Genomic DNA, 26,769 nt, shown 5'->3' with positions numbered 1-26,769 from the left:
GTGTGTGTGTGTGTGTGTGTGTGTGTGTGTGCATGGAATGGCACAATAGGGGACCAGGATGGGATATTGAACAAGTTCTGGAACAAATTGTCTGAGCATGCATTATTTCCTATGGGAAATCTTGCTTTGCTAGATGAGTAACTTGGTTTACAAGCACAGTCCCAGAACGGATTGTTCTCGTAAACCAAGGTTATTTCAGAAAACATTTAAGAAAGGCCGATTGCTTGTTCTTTCAGTATTAGTCATTAGCAGGCAGCTATGCTGGCATGCCATCAGGTCAAGAGGCCAAAGCAGTTCCCAAACATGCTAAATAACAGGCCATGCCAGAAAACACAGCACAAACAGCATAAATGGACCACTTATCACTCAGCCAAACAAACTGCTGCCCATATGTAAGCCAAATAAACACCGATGCCATGCATCACATTTATTACTTACTGGTAAAGCTGTAATAATGAGTCCAATAGCGTTCATCCAAGCTGTAATATTTTCCCTAGGAACGAGGGGCTGGCTGTAAAAAGGGAAATACAAATCATGAAGAACAAAGTATTTCATAAGAAATTATTTCCGGTGTCTTTTATGAATTAACGTTTTTATTTCAGCTCATTATATGTTGCATTATCACCAATTATATCCTTTGCGGGCGGTCTATAAGACTGTGTTAAGGTACCGTCACACTAAGCGATGCTCCAGTGACCAGTGACCAGCCCCCAGCCAGCAGCGACGCGTGGAAGCATGCTGCGCTTGGTAACTAAGGTAAATATCGGGTAACCAACCAGATATTTACCTTGGTTACCAGCGCACACCGCTTAGCGCTGGCTCCCTGCACTCCTAGCCAGAGTACACATAGGGTTAATTACCCGATGTGTACTGTGGCTATGTGTGCAGGGAGCCGGCACTGGCAGCGTGAGAGCGGCGGACGCTGGTAACGAAGGTAAATATCGGGTAACCAAGGGAAGGGCTTCTTGGTTACCCGATATTTACACTGGTTACCAGCGTCCGCAGAAGCTCCTGCTCACTGCTCCTGCACATTCAGTTGTTGCTCTCTCGCTGTCACACACAGCGATCTGTGCTTCACAGCGGGACAGCAACAACTAAAAAATGGTCCAGGACATTCAGCAACAACCAACGACCTCACAGCAGGGGCCAGGTTGTTGCTGGATGTCACACACAGCAACATCGCTAGAAAGTTGTGCCTCAGCAGCGATGTTGCTAGCGATGTTGCTTAGTGAGACATGGCCTTTAGTGAGCACTTCTCCTTAGAAAGATAATCCATTCACCTCACAGGTGTGACATATCAAGATGCTGATTAGACAGCATGATAATTGCACAGGTGTGCCTTAGGGCTGGTTCACGCTAAGCGACAGCGATAACGAGGTCGCTGTTACGTCACCATTTTCTGTGACGTAACAGCGACCTTGTAAGTCGCTGTTATGATCGCTGCTTAGCTGTCAAACACAGCAGCCGAAGCAGCGATCATAACCGCGAGAGCAGGGAGCCGCGCACACTGCTTAGCGCTGGCTCCTTGCTCTTCTAGCTACAGTACACATCGGGTTAATTAACCCGATGTGTACTGCAGCTACATGTGCAGAGAGCAGGGAGCCGCACACACTGCTTAGCGCTGGCTCCTTGCTCTCCTAGCTACAGTACACATCGGGTTAATTAACCCGATGTGTACTGCAGCTACATGTGCAGAGAGCCGGAGCCGGCAGCACAGGCAGCGTGAGAGCTGCGGAGGCTGGTAACTAAGGTAAATATCGGGTAACCACCTTGGTTACCCGATGTTTAACCTGGTTACAGCTTACCACAGCTGCCAGATGCCGGCTCCTGCTCCCTGCTCGCTTCATTTTGTCGCTCTCTCGCAGTCACACACAGCGATCTGTGTGTCACAGCGGGAGAGCGCCTTTGAAGAAAACGAACCAGGTCTGTGTGTAACGAGCAGCGATCTCGCAGCAGGGGCCAGATCGCTGCTCAGTGTCACACACAGCGAGATTGCTAATGAGGTCACTGTTGCGTCACCAAAACCGTGCCGTAGCAGCGATTTCGGTAGCGATCTCGCTATGTGTGAAGCACCCCTTAGGCTAACCACAATAAAAGGCCACTCTAAAATGTGCAGTTTATAGTATCTAGGTGTCCGAGGGTGGTTGGAAAACCCAGTCAGTATCTGGCGTGACCACCATTTGCCAGTCTGCCATCTGCCCTGTACAGTGAAAACTGGGATTCATCTGTGAAGAGAACACCTCCCAACGTACCAGACACTATTGAATGTGAACATGTGCCCATTCAAACTGGTTACAACAACAAACTGCAGTCAGATGGAGACCCCAATGAGACTGACGATCGTGCAGATGAGCTCCCCTGAGATGGTTTCTGACAGTTTGTGCAGAAATTCTTTGGTTATGCAAACTGATTGTGGCAGCAGCTGTCCGGGTGGCTGGAGACAGCGACCTTATAAAAAGGCATAATCCTATTACTAGGCAAGATTACATCGGTATTTTGGGGACTTAAACATTTATTAGGTTTTCTATGTGCTTAATGCGTATAAAGAAGGGAATTTTGTTACTTACCGTAAATTCCTTTTCTTCTAGCTCCAATTGGGAGACCCAGACGATTGGGTGTATAGCTACTGCCTCCGGAGGCCACACAAAGTATTACACTAAAAAGTGTAAGGCCCCTCCCCTTCTGCATATACACCCCCCGTGGGATCACGGCTGCTTCAGTTTTAGTGCAAAAGCAAGAAGGAGGAAAGCCAATAACTGGTTAAACAATTCACTCCGAAGGAACATCGGAGAACTGAAACCATTCAACATGAACAACATGTGTACCCGAACAACCAAAAATCCCGAAGGAACAGGGGCGGGTGCTGGGTCTCCCAATTGGAGCTAGAAGAAAAGGAATTTACGGTAAGTAACAAAATTCCCTTCTTCTTCGGCGCTCCATTGGGAGACCCAGACGATTGGGACGTCCAAAAGCAGTCCCTGGGTGGGTAAATTAATACCTCAAGTTTGGACTGTAAAAACAGCCCTTCCCTACATGGAGGCAACCGCCGCCTGCAGGACTCTTCTACTTAGGCTGGCATCCGCCTAAGCGTAGGCATGCACCTGATAACGCTTGGTGAAGGTGTGCAGACTCGCCCAGGTAGCCGCCTGGCACACCTGCTGAGCCGTAGCCTGGTGCCGTAATGCCCAGGACGCACCCACGGCTCTGGTAGAATGGGCCTTCAGCCCTGATGGAACCGGAAGCCCAGCAGAACGGTAGGCTTCAAGAATTGGTTCCTTGATCCATCGAGCCAGGGTGGATTTGGAAGCCTGCGACCCTTTGCGCTGACCAGCGACAAGTACAAAGAGTGCATCCGAGCGGCGCAGGGGCGCCGTGCGGGAAATGTAGATTCTGAGCGCTCTCATCAGATCCAACAAATGCAAATCCAATTCATATCGATGAACTGGATGAGGACAAAAGGAAGGTAAGGAGATATCCTGACTGAGATGAAAAGGGGGATACCACCTTAGGGCGAAACCCCGGAATCAGGCGCAGCACTACCTTGTCTTGGTGAAACACCAGGAAGGGAGCTTTGGATGACCGCGCTGCTAGCTCGGACACTCTCTGAAGAGACGTGACCGCTACCAAAAAAGGCCACTTTCTGTGAAAGTCGAGAAAGTGAAACATCCCTCAGAGGCTCAAAGGGCGGCTCCTGGAGAGCAATTAGTACCCTGTTCAGATCCCATGGGTCTAACGGCCTCTTGTACGGAGGGACAATGTGACAACCCCCTGCAGGAACATGCGTACCTGAGGAAGTCGTACTATGCGCTTCTGAAAGAATACAGACAGCGCTGAGACTCGTCCGTTAAGGGAGCCGAGCGACAAACCTTTTCCCAAACCAGATTGCAGGAAGGAAGGAAAAATAGGCAATGCAAATGTCCAGGGAGACACTCCCTGAGCAGAGCACTAAGATAAGAATATCTTCCACGTCTTGTGGTAGATCTTGGCAGACGTCGGCTTCCTAGCCCGTCTCATGGTGACAATGACGTCTTGAGATAATCCTGAAGACGCTAGGATCCAGGACTCAATGGCCACACAGTCAGGTTCAGGGCTGTAGAATTCAGATGGAAAAAACGGCCCTTGGGACAGTAAGTCTGGCCGGTCTGGTAGTGCCCACGGTTGGCCGACCGTGAGATGCCACAGATGCAGGTACCACGACCTCCTCGGCCAGTCTGGGGCGACGAGGATGGCGCGGCGGCAATCGGAGCTGATCTTGCGTAGCCCTCTGGGCAACAGTGCCAGAGGGGGAAACACATAGGGTAGCTGGAACTGCGACCAATCCTGAACTAAGGCGCCTGCCGCCAGAGCTCTTTGATCGTGAGACCGCGCCATGAAAATCGGGCCCTTGTTGTTGTGCCGAGACGCCATTAGGTCGACGTCCGGCCTCCCACAGCGGCTACAGATTTCTTGAAACCCGTCCGGGTGCAGAGACCATTCCCCTGCGTCCATGCCCTGGCGACTGAGGAAGTCTGCTTCTCAGTTTTCTACGCCCGGGATGTGAACTGCGGATATGGTGTATGCTCTGTCTTCCACCCACATCAGAATCCGCCGGACTTCCTGGAAGGCTTGCCGACTGCGTGTTCCGCCTTGGTGGTTGATGTATGCCACCGCTGCGAAGTTGTCCGACTGAATTCGGATCTGTTTGCCTTCCAGCCTCTGCTGGAAGGTTTGCAGGGCAAGATACCCTGCCCAGATTTCCAGAACATTGATCTGAAGGGTGGACTCCTCTGAAGAGAGTCCTTGCCCGTCTGAGAAAGGGGTACGTTCCTGTCTAGGGACGTCGACTTCCCATCCCATTGGCGAAGAATGTCCTATAGAAGTGGACGCAGATGAAACTGCGCGAAAGGGACTGCCTCTGCATGAGGCGTCTTAAGGGGTGCGACTGGCCTTGACGGAGAGACTGCACCCCCGTCTGTAGTGAACGCTGTATGTCCAGCGGGAGCTGCACTATCGCTGAGAGAGTGTGAAGCTCCATGCCAAGATATGTCAGCGATTGGGTCGGTGTCAGATTTAACTTTGAAAAGTTTATGATCCACCCGAAACTCTGGAGAGTCTCCAGCGCCACGTTCAGGCTGTGTTGGCATGCCTCTTGAGAGGGTGCCTTGACAAGTAGAGCGTCCAAGTAAGGGATCACAGAGTGACCCTGAGAGTGCAGGACTACTCCCACTGCTGCCATGAACTTGGTGAAAAGCCGTGGGGCTGTCGCCAGACCGAAGGGCAGGGCTACGAACTGAAGATGCTCGTCTTCAATAACGAATCGTAGCCAACACCGGTGCTCTGGAGCAATCGGTACGTGGAGATAAGCATCCTGATGTCTATTGACGCTAGGAAATCTCCTTGAGACATTGAGGCAATGACGGAGCGGAGGGATTCCATCCGGAACCGCCTGGTTTTCACGTGCTTGTTGAGCAGGTTTAGGTCCAAAACGGAACGGAAAGAGCCGTCGTTTTTTGGTACCACAACCAGATTGGAGTAAAAACCGTATCTTGTTCCTGAGGAGGAACAGGGATTACCACTCCTTCTGCCTGCAGAAGAGCATCGGCTCGGTCGGGAGGTGAGGAAGTTCTGAAGATCTAGGCGGAGGACGAGAACAGAACTCTATCCTGTACACGTGAGACAAAATGTCTCTCACCCACCGGTCTTTGACCTGTGGCAGCTAAATGTCGCCAAAGCGGGAGAGTCTGCCACCGACCGCGGATGCGGAGAGAGAGGGCTGAACGTCATGAGGAAACCGCCTTGGTAGCGGTTCCTCCGGCTGCCTTCCTTGGGCGTGATTGAGCCTGCCAGGAATCTGCGCCTCTCTGAGCCTTTTGAGTCCTTTTGGACGAGGACAATTGGGACCTGCCCGAGCCTGGGAAGGACCGAAACCTCGACTGTCCCTTCTTCTGTTGGGTGTTGTTTGATCTGGGCTGGTGTAAGGAAGAGTCCTTACCCTTGGACTGTTTAATGATTTCCTCCAATCGCTCACCAAACAGTCTGTCACCAGATAATGGCAAACTGGTTAAGCACTTTTTTGGAAGCAGAATCTGCTTTCCATTCCCTCAACCACAAGGCTCTGCGTAAAACCACGGAGTCGGCGGACGCCACTGACGTACGGCTCGTAGAGTGCAGGACAGCATTAATAGCGTAAGTCGCAATGCAGACATTGCGAGGTTAAGGACGCCATCTGCGGCACAGATGTACATGTGACAGTGTCCACGTGCGCAAGACCAGCTGAAATAGCTTGGAATGCCCATACGGCTGCGAATGCCGGAGCAACCGACACGCCGATAGCTTCATAGACAGAATTCAACCAGAGGACCATCTGTCTGTCAATGGCATCTTTAAGTGAAGTCCCGTCTTCCACTGCAACTATGGATCTAGCCGCAAGCCTGGAGATTGGGGGATCCACCTTTGGACACTGGGTCCAGCGCTTGACCACGTCAGGGAGAAAAAAGGATAACGTGTATCCTTAATACAATTGGAGAACGCTTATCTGGATAAGTGTGGTGTTTCCGGATTGCTTCTCTGAAGTCAGAGTGGCCAGAAAAGTACTCAATATACGCTTGAGATACTGCTGAAAAGGGATTTCTCCTGCTGTGAAGCTGACTCCTCCGCCGGAGGAGCTGAGGGAGAAATATCCAACATTCCCTTGATGGACGCTAGAAGATCATTCACTATGGCGTCACCATCCGGAGTATCCGGATTGAGAGCGGTCTCAGGATCAGAGTCCTGATCAGCTACGTCTGCCTCATCATACAGAGAGTCCTGCTGGGACCCTAACCAGTGGTGAAGCCGAGTGCCGCTCCCAGCGAGCTCGCTTAGACTGTCTGGGACTGTCGTCCGTGTCAGAGCCTGCGCCCTGGGATGCATGGGACCCCCCCGGAGCACTGATTTGTTCCAAATGAGGGCGGCCAGGGAGCATTGTATCAACATTGCCCATGGTCTGTCTGGACTGCAAAGTCTCTAAGATGTTAGTCACGGTCACGGACAATCTATCAGCCGAAACTGCAACTCCGCCCCTGTCCCTGGACAGGGTTCACAGGTGGTTCCTTTGGCCACCTCTAGCAGAGACCCCGGCTGACCAAGTGGTACAGGGGAGCATTGCACACAATGGGGACAGTGGAACCTGCCGTGTGGAACAGTATCACGTGCAGTACAAGCAGCATAGAAAGCCTGTGCCTTGGCACCCTTTCTTTTTTGCTGCTGTTGTCTAGCCATCTACAAGCATATAGCCAAGAATAGCGACCGTACAGTGCAATGTATAGCATACAAGCAGAAAGTACAAATGAACACTTCAGCACATGCAGTACAAGCAGCATAGAAAGCCTGTGCCTTAGCACCCTTGCTTTTTTGCTGCTGTTGTCCAGCCATCTAGGAGTATATAGCCAAGAATAGCGACCGTACAGTGCAGTGTATAGCATACCAGCATAAAGTACAAATGAACACTTCAGCACATGCAATACAAGCAGCCTAGAAAGCCTGTGCCTTAGCACCCATGCTTTTTGCTGCTGTAGTCTAGCCATCTAGGCATAAAGTACAAATGGCATTAGTGGGGTCAGCACTTCAGGTGCTGCTTACCGCCCCCGCACAAAGGCGGGTGTGTGGTCGCCCGAATCCTGTGACTGGTTGCCCAGAGCTTGTCTCCCTTCTCCAGCCCAGACTGCGTGCAGGAATGGCTGCCGGCGTCTTGTGAAGAGGGGTGGGCCGTGGGCGTGCCCCAGCCAAGAGCGGGAAACTGGCGTCCCACTGTGTCCAGTGAAGGGGGCTGGAGAATGCAAAGCAGACTCCAGCTCTCGGCGCTGACTTTCTGTACAGCGTCCCGCCCCTCCCCTGACTGGCAGGGCTGGGGGCGGGAACGAAGCGAAAACTAGGCCGCAAAGCCGGGGACTCGAGTAATAAGCGCGGCCGTCCTATGTGCACGGCCAGCGCGGAAGTCCCCGGCGCACCACAAGTCCCAGCCGCGCCACAGCGTAAAACACCCCGCAGCGGCCGGCGCGGCAGTTTCTAACACATAAATTCACTCAGCTAAGCTGCAGTGAATAATAGCACAAGCGCTCCGCGCTGTTGTCCCCGGCGCACTAACACTCCCAGCAATGCTGGTGTGTGTGTGCGCGATGTGTACGGGGACACAGAGTACCTTAATGTAGCAGGGCCCTGTCCCTGACGATACCCAGCTCCATATCCAGCAGGTTCTCCGGGTCTGTGGATGGAGCCCGGTCTCAGTGCCTGGAGACCGGTAAGATCCCACTTCACCCAGAGCCCCGAGGGGGGATGGGGAAGGAAAACAGCATGTGGGCTCCAGCCTCCGTACCCGCAATGGGTACCTCAACCTTACAAACACCGCAGACAGAAAGTGGGGTGAGAAGGGAGCATGCTGGGGGCCCCATATGGGCCCACTTTTCTTCCAACCGACATAGTCAGCAGCTGCTGCTGACTAAAAACAGTGGAGCTATGCGTGGATGTCTGACCTCCTTCGCACAAAGCATGAAAACTGAAGCAGCCGTGATCCCACGGGGGGTGTATATGCAGAAGGGGAGGGGCCTTACACTTTTTAGTGTAATACTTTGTGTGGCCTCCGGAGGCAGTAGCTATACACCCAATCGTCTGGGTCTCCCAATGGAGCGCCGAAGAAAATTAGATATTTAGATGCTGAACCATAGTAGCTGCCTCCTTAATCTATACACCAATAAAACCAATGGACAAATATAGGAGTAATAATAGTAAATATGGTCAAAATCACCTCTTTAAAACGACATTCAGAAGAGCATTGCCAACTTCCTTTCCCGGAACAGCCAAGGCCATCAGCTCAACGCACGTCACATGAAGCGCATGGGCAGCTGGATTCGGGAACTCATTAAACCTCCAGTCACAATTTGGAAAAGGTCCAGGAGATTTCCCAGCCATCGGTAATGGAAGAGAGTTAAGGAAAAGCAAGTCTGTGTACAAAGAAGGGAATTTTGTTTACTTACCGTAAATTCCTTTTCTTCTAGCTCCTATTGGGAGACCCAGACAATTGGGTGTATAGCTTCTGCCTCCGGAGGCCACACAAAGTATTACACTTTAAAAAGTGTAACCCCTCCCGTGCATCACGGGCTCCTCAGTTTTGGTGCAAAAGCAGGAAGGAGTAAACTTATAAATTGGTCTAAGGTAAATTCAATCCGAAGGATGTTCGGAGAACTGAAAACCATGAACCAAAAGAACAATTCAACATGAACAACATGTGTACACAAAAGAACAAAAAGCCCGAAGGGAACAGGGGCGGGTGCTGGGTCTCCCAATAGGAGCTAGAAGAAAAGGAATTTACGGTAAGTAAACAAAATTCCCTTCTTCTTTGTCGCTCCATTGGGAGACCCAGACAATTGGGACGTCCAAAAGCAGTCCCTGGGTGGGTAAAAGAATACCTCGATAAAAAGAGCCTAAAACGACCCCCTCTTACAGGTGGGCAACCGCCGCCTGAAGGACTCGCCTACCTAGACTGGCGTCTGCCGAAGCATAGGTATGCACCTGATAGTGTTTCGTGAAAGTGTGCAGACTAGACCAGGTAGCTGCCTGACACACCTGCTGAGCCGTAGCCCGGTGCCGCAGTGCCCAGGACGCACCCACGGCTCTGGTAGAATGGGCTTTCAACCCTGAAGGAAGAGGAAGCCCAGAAGAACGGTAGGATTCAAGAATCGGTTCCTTGATCCATCGAGCCAAGGTTGACTTGGAAGCCTGCGAACCCTTACGCTGGCCAGCGACAAGGACAAAGAGGGCATCTGAACGGCGCAGGGGCGCCGTGCGAGACACTTAGAGCCGGAGTGCTCTCACTAAATCTAATGAGTGCAAATCCTTTTCACATTGGTGAACTGGATGAGGGTAAAATGAAGGTAAGGAGATATCCTGATTGAGATAAAAGGGGATACCACCTTAGGGAGAAATTCCGGGACCGGACGTAGAACCACCTTATCCTGGTGAAAAACCAGGAAGGGGGCTTTGCATGACAGCGCTGCCAGCTCCGACACTCTACGGAGCGATGTAACTGCCACTAGAAATGCCACCTTTTGCGAAAGATGTGATAAAGAGACCTCCCGCAGCGGCTCGAAAGGTGGTTTCTGAAGAACCATCAGCACCCTGTTGAGGTCCCAGGGTTCCAGCGGACGCTTGTAAGGTGGGACTATGTGGCAAACTCCCTGCAGGAACGTGCGGACCTGCGGAAGCCTGGCTAGACGCTTTTGAAAAAATACGGAAAGCGCCGATACTTGTCCCTTGAGAGAGCCGAGAGACAAACCCTTGTCCATTCCGGATTGAAGGAATGAAAGAAAAGTGGGTAAGGCAAAGGGCCAAGGAGTAAAACCCTTGTCAGAGCACCAGGATAAGAAGATCCTCCAAGACCTGTGATAGATCTTGGCGGACGTTGGTTTCCTGGCCTGTTTCATAGTGGCAATGACATCTTGAGATAACCCTGAGGACGCTAGGAGCCAGGACTCAATGGCCACACAGTCAGGTTGAGGGCCGCAGAATTCAGATGGAAAAACGGCCCTTGAGACAGCAAGTCTGGGCGGTCTGGGAGCGCCCACGGTTGACCCACCGTGAGATGCCACAGATCCGGGTACCACGACCACCTCGGCCAATCTGGAGCGACGAGAATGGCGCGACGACAGTCGGACCTGATTTTGCGCAGCACTCTGGGGAGCATCGCCAGAGGAGGAAACACATAGGGAAGTCGAAACTGCGACCAATCCTGAACTAATGCGTCCACCGCCAGAGCTCTGTGATCTTGAGACCGGGCCATGAATGCCGGGACTTTGTTGTTGTGCCGTGACGCCATGAGATCGACCTCCGGCGTTCCCCAGCGGCGACAGATCTCTCGAAACACGTCTGGGTGAAGAGACCATTCCCCCGCGTCCATGCCCTGTCGGCTGAGAAAATCTGCTTCCCAGTTTTCTACGCCCGGGATGTGAACTGCGGAGATGGTGGAGGCTGTGGCTTCCACCCACTGCAGAATTCGTCGGACTTCCTGGAAGGCTTGACGACTGCGAGTGCAGCCTTGGTGGTTGATGTAAGCGACGGCCGTGGCGTTGTCCGACTGGATTCGGATCTGCCTGCCCTCCAGCCACCGATGAAAGGCCAATAGGGCTAGATACACTGCCCTTATCTCCAGAATATTGATCTGAAGGGATGACTATCGGAGTCCAGGTTCCCTGAGCCCTGTGGTGGAGAAAAACCGCCCCCCACCCTGACAGGCTCGCGTCCGTCATGACCACAGCCCAGGTGGGGGGTAGGAAGGATTTCCCCTGCGACAGAGAGTTGGGAAGGAGCCACCACTGAAGTGACGTCTTGGTTGCAAGGGAAAGAGAGACGTTCCTGTCGAGTGAAGTCGACCTCCTGTCCCATTTTCGGAGAATGTCCCACTGGAGTGGCCGCAGATGGAATTGCGCGAAGGGCACTGCCTCCATCGCTGCCACCATCTTCCCCAGGAAGTGCATGAGGCGCCTCAAGGGGTGTGACTGACCCCGAAGAAGAGATTGCACCCCTGCCTGCAGAGAAAGCTGTTTGTCCCGCGGTAGCATGACTACCGCTGACTGAGTATGAAACTCCATCCCCAGGTACGTCAGTGATTGGGTCGGTGTCAACTTGGATTTTGGAAAGTTGATGATCCATCCGAACTGCTGGAGAGTCGCCAGAGCGACGGAAAGGCTGTTTTGACACGCCAACTGAGAGGGTGCCCTGACCAGAAGATCGTCTAAGTAGGGAATCACCGAGTGGCCCTGAGAGTGTAGGACCGCCACAACAGATGCCATGACCTTGGTGAACACCCGTGGGGCTGTCGCCAGGCCGAAAGGCAATGCCACGAACTGAAGGTGTTCGTCCCTGATGGCGAAGCGCAAGAAGCGTTGTTTTTCGGGTGCGATCGGCACATGGAGATAAGCATCCTTGATGTCGATCGATGCTAGGAAGTCTCCTTGTGACATTGAAGCGATGACAGAGCGGAGAGATTCCATCCGAAACCGTCTGGTGCTCACATGTCTGTTGAGTAGTTTGAGGTCCAGAACGGGACGGAACGAGCCGTCCTTCTTTGGCACCACAAACAAGTTGGAGTAAAAGCCGCGACCATGTTCCTGGAGGGGAACAGGGATCACAACTCCTTCTGTTTTCAGAGCGTTCACCGCCTGAAAAAGTGCATCGGCTCGCTCGGGGGGCGGAGATGTTCTGAAGAAACGAGTCGGAGGACGAGAGCTGAACGCTATCCTGTAACCGTGAGACAGAATGTCTCTCACCCATCGGTCTTGAACATGTGGCCACCAGGCGTCGCAAAAGCGGGAGAGCCTGCCACCGACCGAGGATGCGGTTCGGGGATGCCGAGAGTCATGAGGAGGCCGCCTTGGAAGCAGTGCCTCCTGCGGCCTTTTGGGGGCGTGACTTAGCCCGCCACGCATAGGAGTTCCTCTGGCCTTTCTCCGGCCTGCTGGACGAAGAGGATTGGGGCTTGGCGGAGGGACGAAAGGACCGAAACCTCGCTTGTATCTGTCGTTGCTGAGGTCTCTTTGGTTTGGACTGGGGTAAGGAGGAGTCCTTTCCCTTAGATTCCTTAATAATCTCATCCAATCGTTCGCCAAACAATCGGTCGCCAGCAAACGGCAAACCGGTTAAGAACCTCTTGGAAGCCAAGTCTGCCTTCCATTCGCGCAGCAACATGGCCCTGCGGACTGCTACAGAGTTAGCGGATGCCACCGCTGTACTGCTAGCAGAGTCTAAAACTGCGTTCATGGCGTAGGAAGAAAAGGCTGACGCCTGGGAAGTCAAAGACGTAACCTGCGGAGCAGAATTACGTGTAACCGCATTAATCTCAGCCAGACAAGCTGAGATAGCTTGTAGTGCCCACACGGCTGCAAAGGCCGGGGCAAAAGACGCGCCCGTGGCTTCATAGATGGATTTCATCAGGAGCTCTATCTGCCTGTCAGTGGCATCCTTTAGCGATGATCCATCTGCAACCGATACCACAGATCTAGCCGCCAATCTAGAGACTGGGGGATCCACCTTGGGACATTGAGCCCAACCCTTGACAACGTCAGAAGGGAAGGGGTAACGTGTGTCAGTAAGGCGCTTAGTAAAGCGCTTGTCCGGAACCGCTCTGGGCTTCTGGACAGCATCTCTGAAGTTAGAGTGATCGAAAAACGCACTCCGTGTACGTTTAGGGAACCGAAACTGGTGTTTCTCCTGCTGAGAAGTCGACTCCTCTACAGATGGCGGTGGGGGAGAGATATCTAACACCTGGTTGATGGACGAGATAAGATCATTTACTATGGCGTCCCCGTCAGGTGTATCAAGATTGAGGGCAACGTCAGTGTCAGAGCCCTGAGCTGCGACGTCCGCCTCGTCCTCCAGAGAGTCCTCACGCTGGGAACCTGAGCAGCGTGAAGATGTCGGGGAAGATTCCCAGCGTGCCCGCTTAGCCGGTCTGGGACTGTGGTCCGGGCCGGAGTCCTCCACATGAGACCTAGGGCCCCCCCTGGGAACGTGCTGCGGCGCGGGCAGAGAGGGGCCTGGGGGTGAAGATCCAACAGGGCCTGGGGCCTGTGTAGGGACCGGTCTGGACTGCAAAGCTTCAAGCAGCTTGGCAGACCATTTGTCCATAGACTGAGCCATGGATTGTGAGAGTGACTCAGAGTTTTTCAGCAAAAACTGCAAACTCTGTCCCTGCCGCCTGGACAGGGGGAGCAACGGATTCTACCTGAGCCGAGGGGCCCACTAGTGACCGAGGCTCCGGTTGTGGAAGCAAAACTGGGGTTGAGCATTGCTCACAGTGAGGGTAGGTGGAACCCGCAGGTAACTTAGCCGCACAAGAGGTACAGGTCGCAAAATAACCCTGTGTCTTGGCCCCCTTGCTCCTTGTGGACGACATGCTGTTGTCTCCTAGGAGAGTGATCACTGAGGGTATATGGGAAAAGTATACAGCCCGACCGAACAGAAATATATAAGTATATATAGTATCTATTCCGGCACCCTAAGACCGGTGTGGCTTACCGACCGCTAAAAAGTGGAGTGTGTGTCCTCCAGATTCACTGCCTTAGGTCTCCCAGCGTTGCAGAGCTCTTTCCAGGAAATCTTCCACAGGCAGAATGCCAAAGAAATGGCTGCCGGAGCTCTCAGGGGAGGAGAGGAGCCGTGGGCGGCGTTAGAAAAGTGCGGGAATCTGGAGTCCCCACAGTGATCAGTGAGGGGGGAGGAACATACAGGATGCCCTGGCCCTCACAGCCAACGTCAGGTCGGCAGTCCCGCCCTTATCCCTGATAGACAGGCCCGGGGGCGGGAGTTTTGCTACTAGGCCGCAATTGAAGCCGGGGACTAAATTTAATACCGCGGCCGACAAACAGGCGCGGTCGGCGCGGAAGTCCGCCGGCCGTCACAAATAAGCAGCTGCTGCAGCGTCCGGGATGCAGGCGCTCCATGCACATCCCCCATGGGGGTACAGAGTACCTTAGTGATGCAGGGCCCGGTCCTTGAGGATACACAAACTCCTGTACGACAGATTCCCCCAGGGGCTGCGGAGGCAGCACGGTCCCAGTGACTGGATGACCGCTGAGGATCCCACTTCTCCCAGAGCCGCTAAGGGATGGTGAAGGAGACGGCATGAGGCTCCTGCCTTTGTACCCACAATGGGTACCTCAACCTTAACAGCACCGCCGACATAGTGGGGTGAGAAGGGAACATGCCGGGGGCCCCGTGGGGGCCCACTTTTCTTCCAACCGATATAACTAAAATGAGAAGATGAGTGGATGTGTGCCTCCTTCCACACAAAGCATAAAACTGAGGAGCCCGTGATGCACGGGAGGGTGTATAGGCAGAGGGGAGGGGTTACACTTTTTAAAGTGTAATACTTTGTGTGGCCTCCGGAGGCAGAAGCTATACACCCAATTGTCTGGGTCTCCCAATGGAGCGACAAAGAAAAGGCCCCATGCGCATGCTGCAGTTTTGGATACTTTTTTGGTGCAGTATGTGGTGACCTTTTAGTCACCACAAACTGAATGCTTTTCCTTCCCCAGCAAATTCTATGAGATTTCAGACTTGCTGATTTGCTGTGCGCACGTTGCTTTTTTTTGGGGCTGCATTTTGTTGTGACCACAAAAATGAAGCATGTCAATTGTTTTGCGTTTTTTCCTGTTTTTTTTCACCCACATATGATAAAAAAAAACGCATGAAAAATGCATGGTCATAATGTATCACAAAAGGCATGAGGTTTTTTTTTTTTTGCCACACGATGCGTTTTAATGACCACAGGGTGCATTTTTGTGGTCACCACAACAATGCAGCGTGCGGCCATAGCCCAAGAGTTCTCTATGAAGGAAAATGTTTCTAGAAATGAATTTGTCTCCACTTTTTCAACATATTTAAACCATATGATACATATTCTTTTACGCAATCTGGTTTTATCCTCTAATTCTAGATGCTTTTCTCTACATGATTAACGGGCAGCCATCTTTCCAGAATTAAAAGGAATTTGTCACCAGGTTATTGCCACCTAATCTGAGAGCAGCATAATGTGGGGGCAGAGATCCTGATTCCATAAGTGTGTCGCTTACTAGGCTGCTTAGTGTATTTTTAATAAAATCAATAAGAAGGAGATTATCATTAGAGAACTACTTGGTGTGCTGCCAAGTAGTCCAGCATATTCATGAGCTCTGTATAACTGCTAGATCTGCAGCAGAGAAAACATTGATTTTACAAAATGACAGAAAACTGCTCCATAAGTGACACATCGCTGGAATCAGTGTATCTGTCTCTACATTATGCTGCTCTCAGATGGGGGAGCTAAAACCTGGTGACAGATTCCCTTTAATAAATACTTTTAACAAACACTTATCTCAAACATCAGGTCAATTATAATTGGTATCTAATTATATTTTGGTAATATTAGGCCCTTTTAGAGTAGTTAGAATATAAACATTACAACTAGTATTTAAATGGTATTTCCATCCACAACAAAATCAATAGTTTAAAGGGAACCTGTCAGCAGATTTTTCCCTATTAAACTAAAAGAATCCCCTTCTGCAGCTCCTGGGCTGCATTCTATGAAGGTGCACATTGGCCCTGACTCCCCTTCCAGACCCCTAAAATAACTTTATAAAACCTGGCCGTTAGGTATCCTAATTACCTGTGTGGGCCAGATGGGCGGGCTTATTTTCTGCTCCTGTCCCCCTCCTGCCGCTGATCGCCGTCCTTCTTTTTTGATTGACGGGATGACGCATCAGTCATCCTCCTCGTCACATTTTAAAATCTTGCGCCTGTGCAGTTATGTCGGCTCGCGCAGGCGCAGTTCCCTCTGCCATATTGCATCCAGAGCAGAAAACATAGCTGCCCTCGCTTGTGCCAGTGAGCTAAATACGCAGGCGCGAGATTATGGTCGGTGTTGTGCATGACCTCACCTATCAATTAATAGGCAAATTATCATTCGATCAATGGACCTATTTAAACTTGGCAATGTTTATGAAATGTCCATTTGGTCTATTATCACCCATGTAAAAGACCCATAAAGTCGAGTCATATGAAAGACATGTTATGAAAAGAAGTTCATATAAAACATAGTACAATGTTGATTTAATTTCCTAAATAGAAGTGTACACACTTTCTCAAAAAAACAAAAATCACACTTCGCCAAAAGGATATTGTCAACCAGTCGGCCAATCAATTTGCAGTAGTATGTGTCGTCAGGGATCCAAGGGTTGTCCTCCCGGGCGTTCATGCCACACTTGAGGTATGTCTCACTCAGGCACCATCCTGGCGGCCGGTTGTCCTTCAGGGAGCCAATGATGGAGTGCACCAGCTTGCGTTTCAGATTAGTACGATCACGTAAGTGCATCTCGTAGTAGTGGAGGGTGTTGTATAAGTAGGTGACCGGCCGATCTAAGTGGGAATGATACTATTGGTCAGACATTAATTTCACATTCATATGCTACATATACATTTTACTGCATTTATATAGTTTTATTTTGAGAAATTATCTAGAATTTTTCTGAGGGAGCAACACAGTAAAGACATTTTCGGGGTCGCATAAACCATTTAAAGGGAATCTAGCAAGTTTTTGTTCTGTAATCTGAGATCATCATAATGTAGGGGGAAGAGTGCCTGATTACCATGATGTGTCACTTACTGGGCTGTATTACACCGCTTCAATAAAACATTAATTGAGGACAAGCTTCCTCGTGCCTGCTAGTCCAACCACATCCCCAGCCATGATTGCCAGCTCTGTACACAGAAAGCTGTGTTGTGGAAGGGGTGTTATACACAAATCAATATCTATAGTACAATATCAAATAAAGGGTCTAATGCTTCTAAGTCATGCCGATTTGTGCTAACATTATGTATAGAAAGAGAGCTTGTATCAATCTGATTGCAATAATGTACATCTAAAAAAGACAGTGATAATAGATAGAATAGTTACCCCAATGCCATAGAGAACGGCAGCAGATCTCACACTGCGAAAACTGCTCTTAGCTATGGTGGCGCATGTTCTTGCCTTTGAGTGTTATTGCCTACTTATGATTGGTCAGCATCTTTTAGGTACAAGCCCCTAGTGAAAAGTGTCTGATTATACACACTGGGACTTTAACACTAGAACTACTGGATTCGTGACACCTATATAGAAATACATGGTGCAAAGTAGTCAAAATGACTACCTCAGTAGTTCTAGTGTTAAAGGGAACCTGTCACCAGTTTTTTCCCTATACAACTAAAAATATCACCTTCTGCAGCTCCTGGGCTGCATTCTATGAAGGTGCACCTTGTTCCTGACCCCCCTTGCAGACCCCTAAAAGAACTTTATAAAATATTAGTTTCCTATTCAAATGAGTTTGGTTGGCCAGATGGGCGGGCTCTAATTCGGCTCCTGTCCCACCTCCTGCCGCTGTTTGCCGTCCCCAAGTCATGATTTACATGGATGACGCCGCTGTCATCATCATCCACGATGCTGGAGTCTCGCACAGGCGCAGTTCGCTGTTCCCTTATCGTGGGGCTGAGCATAAAGTTTCCCTCGCGCGAGCGCCTGTGATGTAGTTGTGAAGGCACGAGATTATAGGCGGGTACGAGGATGACGCTTGTGAGGTCATGCACAGCGCCGCCCATAATCTCGCGCCTGCGCAACTACATCACAGGCGCTTGCGCGAGGGAAACTTTATGCTCAGCCCCACGATAAGGGAACAGCGAACTGCGCCTGTGCGAGACTCCAGCAGCGTGGATGATGACGACGGTGGCGTCATCCATGTAAAACATCTGGTGACAGGTTCCCTTTAAGAAAGTTAACTCATTGGGTGCCAAATTTATTCTGCTCTGCAGCCACTATTACACTGTGTGTCCAGTTCAACATGAAACATGTGATGAGAGGTACTCTTTAAAGGGGGTATTCTCAAGCTTGAAAGTTATGCCCTCTACATGGGTTAAGGGATAACTTGACGATTGCTGGGACTCTTAGGGGCACTTTGCACACCACGACATCACAGGTGTGATGTCGGTGGGATCAAATCGAAAGTGACGCACATCCGGCGTCACTGTCGATATCGGAGTGTGTAAATCGTTTTTGATATGATTAACAAGCGCAAAAGCGTCGAAATCGTATCATCAGTGTAGCGTCAGTCATTTCCATAATTTCGGAAGGACCGATGTTACGATATTGTTCCTCGTTCCTGCGGCAGCACACATCGCTGTGTGTGAAGCCGCAGGTGCGAGGAACATCTCCTACCTGCGTCCTGCGGCTCACGCCGGCTATGCAGAAGGAAGGAAGGAGGTGGGCGGGATGTTTACATCCCGCTCATCTCCGCCCCTCCGCTTCTATTGGCCGCCTGTTGTGTGACGTCGCTGTGATGCCGCACGACCCGCCCCCTTAGGAAGGAGGCGGGTCGCTGGCCAGGTAAGTCCATGTGAAGCTGCCGTAGTGATAATGTTCGCTACGGCAGCTATCACAAGAGATCGCAGCTGCGATGGGGGCGGGACCTATCGCGCTCAACATCGCAAGCATCGGCTTACTGACCTTACTGATCCTAAGAATCGGAGCTCTAAAGAGCCCTGTGCCAGTGGAATGTTGGTTATCATGTGCACTGCCGCTTCATTCTTATGAGAGAGCCAAAGACCAGTCAAGTACTTTCCTATTAAGAATGAATGGAGAAGTAGGGTGCATGATCGACCACCACTATTCACACTAAGCTAGGGGATAATTTCCAAACTTCAGAATACCATCTAAAGTTACAAAGCATAAAGGTCAGGCTAGGTTAACACAGCCTCACACTGCACTCATTGTTCAGAACATGAACTAAACAGACCACACTTTAATAGGATCCGGTCCAACACAGTTTGTGTTCATCATGGGTCAGACATGATTGTTTTACAATAGAAAAATGGGACTTGAAACCCTTCTGTAACCTAGGCTTATATGGAAATGGACTAACCATGGAACTTGTACAGGCCTCCAAGGTGATCAAGCAGTGTCTCCAGGGACTTTGAAACCGGAAGCAGCTCCAAAAACCTGTGGATTACAATGTCAAACACCGGCAAGAAACGAAGGCACACATTCCCAAAGTAGATTGGAAGGTATTGTGGCTGGATCTGTACAGGAGGATTGACTTGTTCTGCTAGGCCTTCAAAATAAAGCTTTTCTGGGTATTTCTGAAAGAAAACAAAAAAGAAAAAAAAAAAACAAAAAAACACACTCATCAACGTGAAAAATGCAACGACGAGTGTAGACATTTATATTAATTAATGCTTGAAATTAACTTCCTTCCATCTTTGAAAAAATAATATTCTCTCTGCTAATATTAATGAATGAAGCTTCTTGGAGCAAAAACAAACTATGGATGACTCCACTTCTCCATAAATTCTCAATACCTGCTGGGTCCTTATTAAACAAGTCCCCAAGATGAATGCAGATGCGAACCATGTGTTGTTATTAACCTCTTCCTGACTGCATACTGTCTTGACAGCCAGCATTAATAGCCTGCAAAGAGTTCTCTCAATGTCACTGCAATCTAACAGAAGACAGAGCGCGAGGAGAAGGCCAAAGTGGTTCATCCCTTACATATTGCTCAATGGGCCTTGTGGATCCTCCTGAGACCCAGCAATCGCATGATCAGCTCTGCCAGTGACTTGTACCAAGGCAGGGAGCCATTTTTCCTGTAACTGGGGTTTGTATAGAGAAGATAATTACAAAAAAACTGAGAATATGTAATTGAGAGCAGTCCAAAGTTGGGGCAGAAAGTCCAATTCTACTGATGTGTCACTTACTAGGATGTGTTTTGCAGTTTCAATAAAATCAGTGTTTTACCAGCAGGAGATTATCACTAAGGACTAGCTGCCTTCTAGTTGACTGCTCTGTGTAACCACATCCCCAATAGTGATTAACAGCTTTTTGTCAAAGTATAGTGTACAGAGACAGCTGCAAATCAGTGATGTGAGGGTTTTTATACAGGGATCAGCTCAGTTATGTGGTTGGAGATATACTGGGATCAGCTCAGTTATGTGGGTGGAGGTATACAGGGATCAGCTCAGTTATGTGGGTGGAGGTATACAGGGATCAGCTCAGTTATGTGGGTGGAGGTATACAGGGATCAGCTCAGTTATGTGGTTGGAGATATAGTGGGATCAGCTCAGTTATGTGCGTGGATGTATACAGGGATCAGCTCAGTTATGTGGGTGGATGTATACAGGGATCAGCTCAGTTATGTGGGTGGAGGTATACAGGGATCAGCTCAGTTATGTGGGTGGAGGTATACAGGGATCAGCTCAGTTATGTGGGTGGAGGTATACAGGGATCAGCTCAGTTATGTGGGTGGAGATGAACGGAATTTTGTTTACTTACCGTAAATTCCTTTTCTTCTAGCTCTAATTGGGAGACCCAGACAATTGGGTGTATAGGCTATGCCTCCGGAGGCAGCACAAAGTATTACACTCAAAAGTGTTAAGCCCCTCCCCTTCTGCCTATACACCCCCCGTGCTCCCACGGGCTCCTCCGTTTTGGTGCAAAAGCAAGAAGGAGGAAATATAATTACAAACTGGTTTAAAGTAACTTCAATCCGAAGGAACATCGGAGAACTGAAACCATTCAACATGAACAACATGTGTACACAAAAAAACAGGGGCGGGTGCTGGGTCTCCCAATTAGAGCTAGAAGAAAAGGAATTTACGGTAAGTAAACAAAATTCCGTTCTTCTTTTTCGCTCTATTGGGAGACCTAGACAATTGGGACGTCCAAAAGCAGTCCCTGGGTGGGTAAAATAATACCTCGTAAGAGAGCCGTAAAACGGCCCTTTCCTACAGGTGGGCAACCGCCGCCTGAAGGACTCGTCTACCTAGGCTGGCATCCGCCGCAGCATAGGTATGCACCTGATAGTGTTTCGTGAAAGTGTGCAGGCTCGACCAGGTAGCCGCCTGACACACCTGCTGAGCCGTAGCCTGGTGCCTCACAGCCCAGGACGCGCCCACGGCTCTGGTAGAATGGGCCTTCAGCCCTGAGGGAACCGGAAGCCCAGCCGAACGGTAAGCTTCGATAATTGGCTCTTTGATCCACCGAGCCAGGGTTGATTTGGAAGCCTGTGACCCTTTACGCTGGCCAGCGACAAGGACAAAGAGTGCATCCGAGCGGCGCAGGGGCGCCGTACGAGAAATGTAGAATCTGAGTGCTCTCACCAGATCTAACAAGTGCAAATCCTTTTCACATTGGTGAACTGGATGAGGATAAAAAGAAGGTAAGGAGATATCCTGATTGAGATGAAAGGGGGATACAACCTTAGGGAGAAATTCCGGAACCGGACGTAGAACTACCTTGTCCTGGTGAAACACCAGAAAAGGAGCTTTGCATGACAACGCTGCTAGCTCAGACACTCTCCGAAGAGAGGTGACTGCTACTAGGAAGACCACCTTCTGCGAAAGGCGTGAGAGAGAGATATCTCTCATTGGCTCGAATGGTGGTTTCTGAAGAACCATCAGCACCCTGTTCAGATCCCAGGGTTCTAACGGCCGCTTGTAAGGTGGAACGATGTGACAAACTCCCTGCAGGAACGTGCGTACCTGTGGAAGTCTAGCTAGGCGCTTCTGGAAAAACACCGAGAGCGCAGAAACTTGTCCCTTAAGGGAGCCAAGCGACAAACCCTTTTCCAGTCCAGATTGAAGGAAGGACAGAAAAGTAGGTAATGCAAATGGCCAGGGAGAAAAACCCTGAGCAGAGCACCATGACAGAAAAATTTTCCACGTCCTGTGATAGATCTTGGCGGACGTTGGTTTCCTAGCCTGTCTCATAGTGGCAATGACATCCTGAGATAATCCTGAAGACGCTAGGATCCAGGACTCAATGGCCACGCAGTCAGGTTGAGGGCCGCAGAATTCAGATGGAAAAACGGCCCTTGAGACAGCAAGTCTGTTCGGTCTGGTAGTGCCCACGGTTGGCCGACCGTGAGATGCCACAGATCCGGGTACCACGACCTCCTCGGCCAGTCTGGAGCGACGAGGATGGCGCGGCGGCAGTCGGCCCTGATCTTGCGTAACACTCTGGGCAACAGTGCCAGCGGAGGAAACACATACGGGAGCTGAAACTGCGACCAAACCTGAACTAAGGCGTCTGCCGCCAGAGCTCTGGGGTCTTGAGACCGTGCCATGAACATTGGTACCTTGTTGTTGTGCCGGGACGCCATGAGGTCGACGTCCGGCACCCCCCAGCGGCAACAGATTTCCTGAAACACGTCCGGGTGAAGGGACCATTCCCCTGCGTCCATGCCCTGGCGACTGAGATAATCTGCTTCCCAGTTTTCCACGCCTGGGATGTGAACTGCGGATATGGTGGAGGACGTGGCTTCCACCCACATCAAGATCCGCCGGACTTCCTGAAAGGCTTGACGACTGCGTGTGCCGCCCTGGTGATTGATGTATGCCACCGCTGTGGAATTGTCCGACTGAATTCGGATCTGCTTGCCTGCCAGCCACTGCTGGAACGCTTTCAGGGCAAGATACACTGCCCGAATTTCCAGAACATTGATCTGAAGCGAGGACTCTTGCCGGGTCCACGTACCCTGAGTCCTGTGGTGGAGAAAAAACCGCTCCCCATCCTGACAGACTCGCGTCTGTCGTGACTACTTCCCAGGATGGGGGAAGGAAGGATTTCCCCTTCGATAATGAAGTGGGAAGAAGCCACCACCGAAGGGAGGCTTTGGTCGCCTGAGAGAGGGAGACGGTCCTGTCGAGGGACGTCGGCTTCCTGTCCCATTTGCGTAGGATGTCCCATTGAAGGGGACGCAGGTGAAACTGCGCGAAAGGGACTGCTTCCATTGCTGCCACCATCTTCCCCAAGAAGTGCATGAGGCGCCTCAAGGGGTGTGACTGGCCTTGAAGGGGAGACTGTACCCCTTTCTGTAGTGACTGCTGTTTGATCAGCGGAAGCTTCACTATCGCTGAGAGGGTATGAAACTCCATGCCAAGGTACGTCAGCGATTGGGCCGGTGTCAGATTTGACTTTGGAAAATTGATGATCCACCCGAAACTCTGGAGAGTCTCCAGGGTAACGTCGAGGCTGTGTTGGCATGCCTCTTGAGAGGGTGCCTTGATCAACAGATCGTCCAAGTACGGGATCACAGAATGACCCTGAGAATGGAGGACCGCTACTACAGTAGCCATAACCTTGGTGAAAACCCGTGGGGCTGTTGCCAGGCCGAATGGTAGTGCCACGAACTGTAGGTGTTCGTTTTCCATGGCGAAGCGCAAGAAGCGTTGGTGCTCTGGGGCAATCGGAACGTGGAGATAAGCATCTTTGATATCGATCGATGCAAGGAAATCTCCCTGGGACATTGAGGCGATGACGGAACGGAGGGATTCCATCCGGAACCGCCTGGTCTTTACGTGTTTGTTGAGAAGTTTCAGGTCCAGGACAGGACGGAAGGACCCGTCCTTCTTTGGGACCACAAACAAGTTGGAGTAAAAACCGTGGCCCTGTTGCTGAAGAGGAACAGGGACCACCACTCCTTCAGCCTTCAGGGTGCCCAGCGCCTGCCGAAGAGCCTCGGCTCGCTCGGGAGGCGGAGAGGACCGGAAGAATCGAGTCGGGGGACGAGAGATGAACTCTATCTTGTAACCGTGAGAGAGAATGTCTCTCACCCAGCGGTCTTTTATGTGTGGCAGCCAGGTGTCGCAAAAGCGGGAGAGCCTGCCACCGACCGAGGATGCTACTAGAGGAGGTAGAAAGTCATGAGGCAGCCGCTTTGTTAGCGGTGCTCCCAATGGCCTTTTTAGGACGTGACTTAGACCGCCATGCATCAGAGTTCCTTTGTTCTTTCTGAGACCTTTTGGACGAGGAGAATTGGGACCTGCCCGCGCCCCGAAAGGACCGAAACCTCGACTGCCCTCTCCTCTGTTGGGAGAGGTTCTGCTTGGGCCGGGGTAAGGATGTATCCTTTCCCTTGGATTGTGTGATGATTTCATCCAGGCGCTCGCCAAAGAGCCTGTCGCCAGAAATTGGCAAACCGGTTAAACGCTTTTTTGGAAGCGGAATCTGCCTTCCACTCCCGTAGCCACAAGGCCCTGCGGACTACTACCGAATTGGCGGTCGCAACTGCCGTACGGCTCACAGAGTCCAGGACAGCATTCATAGCGTAAGACGCAATTGCCGAGGTCTGGGAGGTAATGGAAGCCACTTGTGGCGCGGCCGCTTCAATTTTCGCTTGACCTGCTGATATAGCTTGTAGCGCCCATACGGCTGCGAATGCTGGGGCAAAAAGAGCTCCGATAGCTTCATAGATGGATTTCATCCAGAGCTCCATCTGCCTGTCAGTGGCATGTTTAAGCGAGGCCCCATCTTCCACTGCAAGTATGGATCTAGCCGCCAGTCTGGAGATTGGAGGATCCACTTTGGGACATTGAATCCAACCTTTAACCACTTCCGGGGGAAAAGGATAACGTGTATCCTTAAGGCGCTTAGAGAAACGCTTATCCGGACAAGCATGGTGATTCTGGATTGCCTCTCTGAAATCAGAGTGGTCTAGAAACATACTCTGTGTACGCTTGGGGAACCTGAAGCGAAATTTCTCCTGCTGAGAATCTGACTCCTCCGCCGGAGGGGCTGAGGGAAGAATATCCAGCAACTGATGAATGGATGCAATAAGATCATTCACTATAGCGTCCCCGTCTGGAGAATTAAGATTGAGAGCGCTCCCAGGATCAGAATCCTGATCAGCTGTCTCCGCATCATCAACCAGAGAATCCCCCCGCTGAGACCCTAAACAATATGATGTCGAGGGAATTCTAAGCGGGCCCGCTTAGACGATCTGGGGCTAGGTTCTAAGTCCGAACCCTCCGTCTGGGATGTATGAGATACCCCGTGAGGACCTTGTTGGTCCAACTGAGGGGGGTCAGGGAACAATGATTCAACAGAGTCCCTTTGCTGAGATACCGGTCTGGACTGCAAGGCTTCTAGTATCTTAGCCATAGTCTCAGATAGTTGATCCTTAAAGGTTGCAAACTCAGTCCCTGTCACCTGGACAGTGACAACAGGTGGCTCCCCCTGGGCCCCTCTTAGCAGAGGATCCGGCTGAGGAAGTGTCACAGGGGTCTTGCTGCCACCTGGGTCTTACATGCGGCGCAGGCAACATAATAAGCCTGTGTTTTGGCACCCCTGCCTTTTGTGGGCGCCATGCTATAGTTTTCCCTGAGTAACACAATAGGGTATATAGCCAGAAAGAACTGTGCTCATACAGTGTAAATTATATACAGTACACAAATAATGTACCAATACAATACAGCACCATGGGGCTAGCACCACATGTGCTGCTTACCAGCCGCCTAAGCGGTTGTGAGGCCACCAGAGACCGTGTCTGGGTCTCCGATGAATATGTCCCTCTCTGCAGCGTCGGTGGAGCTGACAGGAATGGCTGCGGCGTCCTGACGAGCTGAGGAAGCTGTGGGCGTGGCCTAGAAAGAGCGCGAAACGGGCGCTCATACTGTGCACAGTGAGGGGAGTGGAGCATGTAAATCATACTCCAGCCCTCATTGCTGCTCGCTCCGTGCAGCGTCCCGCCCTTCCCCTGCCTGTCAGGGCTGAGGGCGGGAGAAAAAAAGGGAAACTAGGCCGCAATGAAGCCGGGGACTGTAGTAATAAACGCGGCCGCCGTAAAAGCGCGGTCGCGTGAAAGTCCCCGGCGAACTACAAGTCCCAGCCGCGCCGCAGTGTCCCGTGGCAACGGCGGTCAGTGCGGTAGCCCTTACATATAAACACACTCAGCGACGCTGAGTGTGTAATGGCACATATAGACCCGGTCAACGCCGCGGTCCCCGGTGCACTAGCACACCCAGCAAAGCTGAGGTGATGCCGTGCGCGGTCCCCATAGGGATACAGAGTACCTTTAAGATGCAGGGCCATGTCCCTGAACGGTATCGGCTCCTATCCATCAGGCTCCACAGGAGTTGTGGATGAAGCCCGGTCTCAGTGCCTGGAGACCGATAAGATCCCACTTCACCCAGAGCCCTAAGGGGGATGGGGAAGGAAAAACAGCATGTGGGCTCCAGCCTCCGTACCCGCAATGGATACCTCAACCTTAACAACACCGCCGACAAAAGTGGGGTGAGAAGGGAGCATGCTGGGGGCCCTATATGGGCCCACTTTTCTTCCATCCGACCTAGTCAGCAGCTGCTGCTGACTAATCTGTGGAGCTGTGCTTGCATGTCTGCCTCCTTCGCACAAAGCAAAAAACTGAGGAGCCCGTGGGAGCACGGGGGGTGTATAGGCAGAAGGGGAGGGGCTTAACACTT

The 26,769-nt window shown here is 51.2% G+C and overlaps 1 protein-coding gene across 2 annotated transcripts in view; it reads right to left on the bottom strand.

Moving 5' to 3' along the window:
- MED23 (mediator complex subunit 23) overlaps positions 1-26,769 on the bottom strand; it is a 226,605-nt gene that overhangs the window by 26,525 nt on the left and 173,311 nt on the right. For both annotated transcript variants that reach the window (XM_075339880.1, XM_075339881.1), the window contains 4 exons: positions 19,437-19,653; positions 16,666-16,902; positions 8,762-8,927; positions 439-511 (listed from right to left, as the gene is read on the bottom strand). In XM_075339880.1, coding sequence (XP_075195995.1) covers positions 439-511; positions 8,762-8,927; positions 16,666-16,902; positions 19,437-19,653 — 693 coding nt within the window. The remainder of the gene's footprint in view (positions 1-438; positions 512-8,761; positions 8,928-16,665; positions 16,903-19,436; positions 19,654-26,769) is intronic.

This window comes from Anomaloglossus baeobatrachus, chromosome 3 (assembly GCF_048569485.1).
Source record: "Anomaloglossus baeobatrachus isolate aAnoBae1 chromosome 3, aAnoBae1.hap1, whole genome shotgun sequence".
In the NCBI taxonomy this organism is placed as follows: domain Eukaryota; kingdom Metazoa; phylum Chordata; class Amphibia; order Anura; family Aromobatidae; genus Anomaloglossus; species Anomaloglossus baeobatrachus.
The sequence above is the reverse complement of the archived record's forward strand: the minus strand, read 5'-3'. Positions and strand labels throughout refer to the sequence as shown.